The 11770-nt window shown below is 42.7% G+C and overlaps 1 protein-coding gene across 1 annotated transcript in view; it reads right to left on the bottom strand.

Annotated features, from left to right (window-relative positions):
• Nucleotides 1–111: 111 nt before the first annotated feature.
• The window catches only part of LOC134061667 (cytidine monophosphate-N-acetylneuraminic acid hydroxylase-like), a 34858-nt gene continuing 23199 nt past the window's right edge, over nucleotides 112–11770 (bottom strand). The window contains exons 12-15 of the mRNA XM_062517421.1: nucleotides 9383–9557; nucleotides 5405–5521; nucleotides 4134–4249; nucleotides 112–2056 (exon numbers count right to left, since the gene is read on the bottom strand). Coding sequence (XP_062373405.1) covers nucleotides 1942–2056; nucleotides 4134–4249; nucleotides 5405–5521; nucleotides 9383–9557 — 523 coding nt within the window. The 3' untranslated portion in view covers nucleotides 112–1941. The remainder of the gene's footprint in view (nucleotides 2057–4133; nucleotides 4250–5404; nucleotides 5522–9382; nucleotides 9558–11770) is intronic.

The raw sequence follows: 11770 nt of genomic DNA, 5'->3' as shown, positions 1-11770 counted from the left end.
ACTTTATCTGATCGTTCGTGTGTACCTTTATTTTGACATTTTTCGCCGCCATCTTGCCCGCTATTGTCGCGTACTGTCGCTTACTGTCGCTGGCTCCACGGAACTGAGAAATCATAACTCCATCTTCTTCGTTTGTCTTCTTCTCTCTGATCTGATCTATCACTCACTGAGCAGCGCCAGCGCCACACACCAGTGGCAGCAGGCTGCAGTGTTTGAACGTTGTTGCATTAGTTCTGCTTTTGACGTTCTCATATAAAATCGTAATAAATACATAATTGTTTTATTTGGTAAGCACAGGGTAGCCACGGGGGTGGCCAGTGACACAGCTACATGGGGCACAGGCCATTCTAGGCTTCAGTGTAGAACAGCCACGTTGAGGGACCATTCACTAAATGCACACATAAATACATGTATTATAGCCCCCCATGGATGAAATTCCACAAAACTTGGCATACTCCCAGAGGGTGCCAGGTTAATCATACACATGAAATTTGGTGCAGTTCATAGCATCTCATCTGAAGATAGGGGCAATTAAAGCAATATTACATTACATTTTCAATTTTTACCATGGGGTCGCAAATCACAAATGACTGGTTATAAGCTAAGTTGATCCGAGCTCTTGAGACCAACATACCATAAAAAATTTGTCATCCTCGGTGCCACGGTTCAGGTAGTTATGTAGGAAAAACTGCAATTTTTGGGCTTCGGGCGGGGGCAGCGCGGGGGGGGAGTGACCCCCGGGGACGAAACGAAATTTTTCCGCACAAGTCTACTGGGGCTACATGCCCACCAAGTTTCATGTGCCCCGGTGTTACGGTGTCCCGGGAATCGTTGACCAAAAAATGACGAAAAAAAAAAAAAAACTTTGACAACAACTATATGACCGCTTCGCTAGCTATGCTAGCGGCGGTCATAATAATGGGCATGTCACTCCTAACTTTAGGACTCCTAATTTTTCTCACTAAAAGTAATTCACAAAGCATTTTAAGCCTAAAAGTAGCTCCTAAGTCTAGGACAGCTTAAAAGAAGTCGAGAGGACTCCTAACTCAGTAAGACCTATTCACAAACCGCTTTTAGTGGCATTTCACGTCGCGATGTAGTGAAATGACCATGCGGTTACAGGAGCTGTCATGCGAGGGAATCATTGTGCATTGCAACTAAGAGATGCAATAACGCCACCACCGACAATCAAAAAACCACCACTGCATGTAAACTAAATGTAACGTGTCGTTGTAGGGCTAAATTAAATGAAATTGTTTATCCTCTTCGCGAATGTAGGCTACGTGCTTTCATACAGATTCATTTAAACCATGTTGCAAATGCTACTGCGCAGTCCATGTTTCATTATGCTCCTAGGCTATTTGCTTTAGCCTACTCTTTATTAATTTAGGCTATACCCATTTATTCATCATCTTCCATCCTTCACAGTCCGACATAGCGCACGCATTCTCACCAGCTAAGACCTGACACCTGTCACTCAACTCGTCATCGTAGGGGAGGTTTTTGCCATCATTCCCGCGTTATAATCACCAGCCAATCAAGGTGGTCACTTTCATCAAGCTCGTGCATGAGTAATGACGTCAACCATAGCAAGGAAGACTCACTTTTAGTTTAGGAGTGGGCGTTTCTCCTTACTAAAAGTAGGTCTGAAAGGCTTTGTGAATAACTTTTAAGGGAAAACTCCTAACTAAAATCTTCTAGCGCGATTTAGGAGTACTCTTAGTGGTAAGATAAAATGCTTTGTGAATACGGGCCCAAGTGCGTAACTGAAGCACTCTGTTCACAACGCGTAAAATTCATTCCATTGATTATAGTGATTATTAACTGCTGCAGCATACGCGTCACGAACGGAACATCAGTTACGCGCCTGGTGTAGCTCCCCTGTTAGAATGAAATAGAATTATACAATCTTTAGTTGTCAGGAAGCAGTCCCCGAGGTCATCACGACATCACACAAGTGGAACCCTCAGGATCATTTGCATCCAGAGTCTGCTGAAGGAAGGAGGCCCAATGAGGACTGGAGATTGGCAAGCATGCCTGGAAGTGGTTCCAAAATCTACAGTAGATGGAATGACACCCAACACACACAGTTAAACAAAATATAACCAAATGGTATATGAAAATTAACATTAATATATGTAAATATGTAATATGTCAATTAATATATGTAAATTATCGTCTGTCTATGCTGCTGAGAGTAGTTCAGTAACGTTAACGTTAGGAATGTCATAAATGGCTATTTTCAGCATGTAAATATGTCCGTCTGTGTGCAGAGAGTAATTCAGTCATGTTAGGCTATCAAATGCTGTCATGTGGGTAATAATTAATATGTCTGTAATAGTCCATAGTTTTGTAAACAATTGGCAAACAGTGGTGAAGGTGTGGGTGTGGGTGTGTGCGTGTGGGTGTACAGTAAGTGCTGAACTGATACCTTGTTTTGTGTGTGTGTGTGTGTGTGTGTGTGTGTGTGTCTGCCTAAGTGTGGGTATGTGCGTGTGTTTGTCTGCCTAAGTGTGGTGGTGAGTGTGTGTGTGTGTACACTCTTAATATAAATGTGTTGAAAATTACAAATCTCTGTGTCCAGATAGGGACAACACAGTTTGTGTTGTTTCCAACACATTGCTTTTGTTATTTGTTACTCAAATGTGTTGAATGTGTGTGTGTGTGTGTGTGTGTGTGTGTGTGTGTGTGTGTGTGTGTGTGTGTGTGTGTGTGCCTGAACCTTGTTTTATGTGTGTGTGTCTGTGAGTGTGTATCTCTGCTTAAGTGTGTGGGTGTGCGTGTGTATGTCTTCCTAAGAGTGTGTGTGTGTACAGTAAGTGCCGGAACCTTGTTATATGTGTGTGTGTGTGTGTGTGTGTGTGTGTGTGTGTGTGTGTGTGTGTGTGTTAGGGTGTTCAAAAAAAGTTTGTAGCAGTGTTTGAACTATCGTCCTAAAATGACTTTAACTCGCCATTCCCACCGATGGTCGCGTCTATTTGACACTCTTGGTGCCTCTTGGGCACTCTTTACTGGACATCATGAAAATAATGAGTTCAGCAGAAGTAGCCCAGAGCTCTGAGGGAGCCTAGTCGGTGCAAACGCCACCGTTCGGATGTCCTTCGCTATGTGTTAACGGACGGCTGTCAACGTCAACGGGTTTCATTGAAAGTAAATGCAGACGGGTGGATCAGCTGCAATGTAAAAAAGTGTTGATTCAAATTTAGTGTTTTGCGTGGCAAACTATTTGAAACAAATCGATAAAGAGGAAAAATACATGATCTATGTAGTTGTTTTTCTGCCGTGTATTGGCTAGTCTACTATCATTTCGCATTAGTCCAGTTGGTCTGGTTAATTTGCCAAATAAAAAGTGCTCTGTGTCATCTGGTGTCATCCAAAAACTATTGTATCACCGTGAGAAAAAAAAACTCAAAAAAAAAAAAAGCTCAGTAAACTACTGCATATTTAAATTAAGGTGCAGTCTGCATTTTAATCCTTGTTTTCCATTTAGTGTGCGCTTGTAAAACTAGTGATGTAGCCTACACAATCCTAGCGCAGTATTAAAACAGTTTTAGGAGGAGAGGTGTAGGCTAGGACCTACAGTGTTACTTTGACAGGAGAGGGAAAGGTGTAATTTGATTCCATTTTCAACTGAAATATCAACAACCTTCAAGCTGCATCCTCTTCAATCAGCATCAATATCAGAAGGCTATAACATGATTCTCTATTTTGTACACTGGCCCAAGGGACTTAGGGGCAGGCTATATACTATCATCAAGTAGGCCTTTAGTAAATAATGTAGTCAACACTTTACAGTATGTTGCCCATCCTTTTGAGTGAACATAATGAAACCAATAGATCTTGCTCAAGGCTGACATTGAATGGTATTAAACTATATTTCATTTGTTGTGCTTTTAAAAAAAAAAATGTATATATATATATATATATATATATATATATATATATATATATATATATATATACCGTACTGCAATCATATGGGGAAAGTAACTATATACTACAAATTGTTTTTTTAATCAAAAATAGTTTTTGAATCGAAAATTGATTTTGAATCAAATCTTGTGCCTGAAGATCAATATTGAATCAAATTGTGTGTGTGTGTGTGTGTGTGTGTGTGTATTCCCATGTCTCACCTGTGGTGATAAACATCAGGATCTCTGCTGAGTCGGTTCTGGAAACCGATGTACAGATCGTCCCACAACAGACCGGTTTTTACCACGTTCCTCATCACTCCCACCCTGTTCTTCATCTAGCACACACACACACACACACACACACACACACACACACACACACATTTAATTAATTTTGGGTCAGAAAGGCACGCAAGGAAAACAACATCTAAATACTCTGAAAAGGTGACAGGTCTCTACATCACTCAAATACTTTTACAGGTCTCAAAACAACAAAAACAATACACACACAATAAACAAAAGAACAAAAACAATACACACACAATAAACAAAACATCTCAAGACTGCTCATTCTTGTGGACCTAGTTCCAAATACAAAACGTATTGTCATAAAGGGGAAAAATCCAAAGTGCTCAGGAATTGCAGAAAAAAGTTTGAAGTTGCTCTTTGGTGTAGGGAATACAAACATCGTTTCCATCATCAAGAAGGATGGAAGGCACTCTTCTTTATCCAAAAAGTATAAAAAGCCTTATTTATATATAAATGGATTGGATTGGATTGGATTGGATTATACTCCCATTATACACCACTCTAACTTTACTTTACTTTACAATGTAACTTTCATGTCACATCATATCAACAATTTTAGTCACTAACAAAACAAATTAGTGAATAAATATGATATAATATATGAATATGAATACAAAATCGAGTCAGTGCCTAATATCTGAAATTGTTTTCAAAAAATGGTTGCAGCCAACTGTACGTCAACAACCCAAATCCCACTTTCAAAAACATTGCAGGTGCATTAAAATGAAAGATTAAAGATTGCTTCATTACATCTCTTACTTGTTTCATACTTGTTTCACCGAAAAAATATTTCACATTCACAGCATTGCAGCATCAATAGTAGTATATGCTAAGACAATAAGTGTTTGTCTGTTTGTGCCAGCATGACTGAGTGAGTGAAGAGTGTGTGAGTGTGTGTGTGTGTGTGTGTGTGTGTGTGTGTGTGTGTGTGTGTGTGTGTGTAAGGGACTATAAAACCTTTTCATATCTCTTCATGCTCCTTTCATTAAGTGAAGTGATAACATGAAGGCCAGAAATGGAATGAAGTCTAACTTGTTATCCACGATACTACAATCAAACTTGGAGAAGACACTGTTTTGGTTACGGGGCATTGTTGTCATGGCTGTTGGTTTCAGATGAACTTGATCATTACAGATTGCAGATTTAACAGGTATGTATGGTTTGGGTATCGTCCCACTTACCTCTAGGTAAGAGTGTTCCCTGTTTGGGCGCTTGGAGGGGAAAGACAAATCCAGAAAGTCCACCAAATAGTCATAGGCCCCAGGCACAGGGTTAAAATCGTTATCCGTTTCAATCACCTGCAATTCCAGACACAAACAGTTTAGGGACTACACTGCAAACAATTGCCAACAGGTCAAGAATCTGTGCAGTATGTAGGTTTAGTTAATCATCATCCCAACATGCTAAGAGACGTTCTAGCAACAGACACAACCACTCAGGGGTTCTAGCCTCTTTGCTAGCACTCCTGCCTCCTGATCCGAGGCGATACAAAGTTGCAGGTTCGAGCCCCGGCAGGGTTGAAGCATACGGCTAAGTGGACATAAAGCTGATTACTCTACCACAGGAGTCCATCGCTCTGTTACCTTTATATTCTAGCTGATGACTCTACCACAGGAGTCCATCACTCTGTTGTATTTATATTCTATGCATCTGTGTTAAAGCAACACTAAAGCACTTTGCCTCTGTCGGACGCACGCTATTTGTTTATCCGGCAAATAACAATGTCCACAGACAAGGTAGAGTATGTTGCATGCTTTGTATTGCGACATCAAAGTAAGCAAAATTTGTAGTTTCTTATGTCTGATTCCAAAAGAACTACAGATCTGCTGTGCTTTAAGCTTCATGCTTTGTGCTTTATTTCTACTGCACAGGTGCTCCTAAATGAAAAAATTTGGGAGCACAGAAAAAAAAATAGGAGCACATTAAAATTTCCTTGAAAACCGTATTGCCTTAAAGGAACACTTCACCGTTTTTTCATATTAAACTATGTTATTCGCTCAATGCGTGCACTCACTGGCTCTGGCGCGTGGTGCAACTTTGATAGCACTTAGCTAGCTCAATGCATTCATTAGGATCCAAACAGAGATGAAGTTAGAAGCGACCAAACACCTCCATGTTTTTCCTATTAAAATACAGTTACACAAGTAGTCACACGACCAAGTATGGTGAGACAAAATAAAACGTGGTGCATTTCTAAGCAGGTAAGAGGGATAACTAAACTGCTCACAGAAAGTAAGGAAACTTGACTTTGGCCCATTATATCTCCCCTTTAGTAAAACCAACCAGTAAAGTGTTTCATAGCATTTTTATCGTTGATTTGTCACCTTTACAATGATATATAGCTTGTAAGCATAGGGCAATCATGGAATGAGCAATACAGCCAAATGTCTGAGTAGTGCCAACCAAAAATGTGCCAAAATGGCCAGTAATAGGGTTCTGCTGCCAGACATCTCGTTTTGGGCTTCAAGTGCTACCAGTTGAGTTTAGATACCGGGATGAGATTCAGGAGCCAGTGGCAATTCCATATCTCCAGAATATGGGACCAAATGCCATCCTCCAGGATGACAACGCTCGCCCCCATAGAGCTGGGATCATCAGAGAGTACCTCCAGAATTTGGGAGTGGAGAGGATCAACCCAATCCAGGAGTCCAGACCTTAACCCAATTTAACACTTGTGGGACCAGCTTGGGCATGCTGTATGTGCCAGAGTCAACAACAGAACCAGGTTGGCTGACTTAACAGATCCTTATCGAGGAATGGATGCCATCCTACAGCAGAATGTAGCCAGGTTGGTGACCAGCATGAGAAGAAGGTGCCAAGCTGTTGTGGCTGCATATGGATCTCTACACCCTACTGAGGACCCTGACACTGAGTATAAAATGAATGAATGAATGCCTAACATGTTTTGTTCTCCTCATTTCTGTGGGAGAGTGCAATCGTCAATGCTTGAAGTGACAAAGGTGAATTCCAACAGCATAACAGGCCATTTTGCCACATTTTTTGTTGGCACTATTTACACGTTTGCTTGTGTTGCTCATTCCATAGGAGCCCAATGCTTACAAGCTGTACCTCATTGTAAAGGTGACTAATAAACGATGAAAATGACATAAAACACTTTAGTGATTGGTATTATTAAAGTGGAGATATAATGGGCCAAAGTCAAGTTTCCTTACTTTTTGTGAGCAGTTTATATTTACCGTAGGGATAACATACTTAAAGGGATAGTTCGGATTTTAAGACACGAAGTTGTATGGGTTCCCTGTCAGCAACGTAGTGCATCAGCACTGACTTACCCCCGACAGCGTCCTGTGAGCCGAGATCCAGCCGGTTTTAGATCGTTTTTGATGCTGAAGAAAGTAGTCCGGCAAGTTTCTGGGGTCACGAAAGTAAAGTGTTTTTCTTCTCAAAACCATATGCGTTCAAAAGAGTGATATATTTGCACCACAAAAACGTTGTCCAGGAAAAATTCAAACCTCGTTATCACTTAATTATTTTTCGCGATTCCTATCACTGCGCGCTACTGACAGCTGGACAACGTTTTTGTGGTGCAAATATATCACTCTGTTGAACGCATATGGTTTTGAGAAGAAAAACACTTTACTTTCGTGACCCCAGAAACTTGCTGAAAAAAATAGTCCGGCATCAAAAACGATCAAAAACCGGCTGGATCTCGGCTCACAGGACGCTGTCGGGGGTAAGTCAGTGCTGATGCACTACGTTGCTGACAGGGAACCCATACAACTTCGTGTCTTAAAATCCGAACTATCCCTTTAACTTACTCTACCATGACTTGTCTTGGAGTTTGGTATATCTGTTATATCCAATGAGTGACAACCAGTGCTCAAAAAAAAACATATTCTCATGATAACGTTAGTGGAATGGATTTAATGTGAACATAGCCTACATAAAAAGACGCAGAGTGGCTATATGATACAGTGCACATTTGCGATGTAAATGTTCCACTTATTTAAAGCAGGTGTAGGCTACACAGAATCGTGGTTAAATCCATCATTTAGACAACAGAATCAGTAGGATACCATTTTTGTTTCATAGAAGTCTACCAGGCCTGTGTCAAATGCAGGCTTGGGAGAAGCTGGGGGAATTTAACACGGTTTCCACACCGTGTTTATCAACCGTGATAATAATAATATTTGAAATGAACACGGTAATTGTTATAGCCTAGTCAACATTTTTATCATGGTTTACCGTTTCACCGGTAATCGCTACATAGTCACCAACTGATATTACGAACAGATTCAAGAAAAAGAAGAATGGATTTGGAGTGACATTTCTTGCGAATGTGTGAGAGCGCGAGGTTGATGCTGAAAGCGTGAGTGTCCAGCCAGATGCGCAAGAGTTGTCAACTCTCGCGAAAATTGTAGGCTACTATACATTGATCCACTTGGTGTGGATTCATTTTAGGAGCAAAATGCGAAAGGGTTGAAATCAGTACTCGCACGTGTGCGCCCATTCCATATGTTCTACTCAAACTAATATATATTTTTAGTCGTTTTTGCAATGACCTGCTAGCACTGTACAGCCCTGCCAAGAGGTGTGATCAATGGGCATAGTTCAAATGACTCTGTACACTTTTGGATAGTCCTTCATCCATTCAGACCAACGATCTGGGTGTGCCTTGTGGATGAGCTAGTTTGTGATTGGTCCCAGAAGATGTGGAAGGGAAGCAGGAGAGATACAGTAGATGCGCAGGTTACCAGCCTGAGCTGCAGGGCAAAATCCAAATCGCCGGCAGATCAGTCAGGGTTCACCCAGCCTACCTGTACCTACCTGTATTCAAGTGTACCTGAAACTACCTGTATCCCGTATTTTGTTCACGCCTCAGTGAGAATTGAGTTACCTGACCTGTGTTTCCAAAACACTTTTATTTTGAGGCTGGAGTACATTTGCTTTGCTGACCAGAAAGACAAAAAAACACAAACACATTTTGGAGTTGAGCACACCTGCTTCCTCAGGTCTGCTATTTTGCACCGACCCATGTTCCAACCTGAATAACAGGCACCAGACGTCAGAATACACAGATCAGTTTACAATTCATCTGACTGCTAAAAATTCATCATGCCTTTGGCGGGGTCCTGTGTTTACTATGGTTGGTAGAGACGGTGTTCAGAATAACTGTGAACTTTGTAAAACGATCTTACCCGAATGACAAGGTTGTAGTCTTTAAAGCCTGCCCAGTTGTAGTAAAATGGGATCCAGCTTCTGTGCTTAAAAATGTCATCACCAATAGCAGCGTTGAGCTCTCTCACGTACAAGTCCAACTCCCAGCTTTCCTTAAACACCTTAGTTCCAGCTGGTGGGTCTGTTATGGCACTCCTATATTTATAACCACATTATAACATTAGTGTTATAAATCACAAGTATGTTATTACACTGATATGAATATTTTTGAGCGTCTATATTCATATATAAATGTGAGTGTGTGTGTGTGTATCAGAGGAGGCTTATCTATTGAGGAGAGGGAGAATAATAATAAAATAATAAAATAGACTATACATATATTTAACCAACTTCCTAACTAAAACAACATAGAACTAATTGCTTTTCAAACGCAATTGTCACGGTTTTGGGTTTTGGTTTTGGTTGTGGGTTTTGGGACTCTTAGTTTGTAGTGTGTTCTTTGTTGCCTGTGTTCCTTTGTTTGTTTTGCCATGTGTTTCCTGTGCCTGTGTCTCCGCCCCTCACCTGGTCCTTGTTAGTTTAAGGATGGTTTACAGCCCTGTGTTCACCTGTCTCTTGTTTTACCTTGTTCTTTGTTCACCTGTGTCTTGTTAACCTTGTTAGTCTTGTGTATTTAAGGTCTTGGTTTTGTTTCGTTCTTTGCTTGGTCATTGTGTTGTTGTACGTCACAGTTTGAATGTTTGAAGTAAAGGCAAGTTTAAGTTATTTCTCGAGTCCAGCCTCTTGGTCTTGGTCAAGTTGGGTCTTGGTCAAGTTGCAACCCTGACAGAATGACCAAGCCAGTTAAAGACCCAGCAGGCCGACATTTCATGGAGCAACCGTGGGAGGTCGTCAGTTTTGCCAGCCTCGAGAGGGATCCTAGGGATCCCTTTTGGGGATCGCGACTGGCAATCTGGCGACCTCCCAGGGACAACTGGAGGACGGTCCCCCTGACAGAGGACGAGTGGACGACCGAGGACGAGTGGTCCACTGAGGACGAGGGGTCCATTGAGGACGATCGTTCCCCAGCCCTGGCTCCTCCCGTTCCAGCCCCACGTTCTCCAGCGCCTCCTGTTCCAGCCCCACGCTCTCCAGTGCCGCCGTTTCCAGCCCCACGCTCTGCTCTGCCGGTTCCAGTTCCGCGCTCTCCAGTGCCACCAGTTCCAGCTCCACGCTCTGCTCCGCCGGTTCCAGCCCCGCGCTCTCCAGTGCCGCCGGTTCCAGCTCCACGCTCTGCTCCGCCGGTTCCAGCCCCGCGCTCTCTAGCGCCCTTGAGTCCACAGTCCCCGCGCTCTCCAGCGCCCTTGAGTCCCCAGTCCCGACGCTCGGCCCTGCGGCACCCTGGCCGTCCTCCCGAGCCGTCCCGACGCTCTGCCCTGCGGCGTGGCCGCCCTCCTGAGCGACTCCGACGCTCTGTCCGGCACCCGGGTCGTCCACCGGAGGAGCTGGCTGGACAGAGGGCTCCCGTCTCCGGTCCCCCTCCACCCGCCCTGTTCGGACTTAGTTTGGGGTAGGGACGTCTGGGAGCCGTCCCTTGAGGGGGGGGGGTACTGTCACGGTTTTGGGTTTTGGTTTTGGTTGTGGGTTTTGGGACTCTTAGTTTGTAGTGTGTTCTTTGTTGCCTCCTGTGTCCTGTGCCATGTGTTCCTTTGTTTGTTTTGCCATGTGTTTCCTGTGCCTGTGTCTCCGCCCCTCACCTGGTCCTTGTTAGTTTAATGATGGTACAGCCCTGTGTTCACCTGTCTCTTGTTTTACCTTGTTCTTTGTTCACCTGTGTCTTGTTAACCTTGTTAGTCTTGTGTATTTAAGGTCTTGGTTTTGTTTCGTTCTTTGCTTGGTCATTGTGTTGTTGTACGTCACGGTTGTCTATGTTTGAAGTAAAGGCAAGTTTAAGTTATTTTTCGAGTCCAGCCTCGGATTTTGGGTCTTGGTCAAATTGCAACCCTGACAGCAATGTTACTGAAATCAGTCAAATTTGTGAAAGCGACACCTATTGCAATTGAAAATTACTGCACGGAGGATCTTCCTCCTCAAGACCCCCATTAGCGCCCATTATAAACTCTCCAGACCCCCGCGGCTCGTGAATACCATTCAAGTGAATGGCCAAAGGGAGGAAGATCCTCCACGAAAGTGCCTCCATCAATGAACCAATCAGTGGAGCTCATGCTGCTAATATCCAATCAGAAATGCAGGATAACTGTAGTTAAAGTTGGCATGCTGCAGGAAAGTCGAGCATGTGGATCAAAAATGAACTTAATTAACTTAATCATTTCAGTTGGTTAGTTGTTAATAAATCAAACGTTTGATCGAGCATCCAACTATGTGTCACTCACGGGACTTACAAAAAGGGTCAGAACGGCAGAAAGACG

This window comes from Sardina pilchardus, chromosome 17 (genome assembly GCF_963854185.1).
Source record: "Sardina pilchardus chromosome 17, fSarPil1.1, whole genome shotgun sequence".
In the NCBI taxonomy this organism is placed as follows: Eukaryota; Metazoa; Chordata; class Actinopteri; order Clupeiformes; family Clupeidae; genus Sardina; species Sardina pilchardus.
This window is presented reverse-complemented; position numbering and strand designations above follow the sequence as displayed.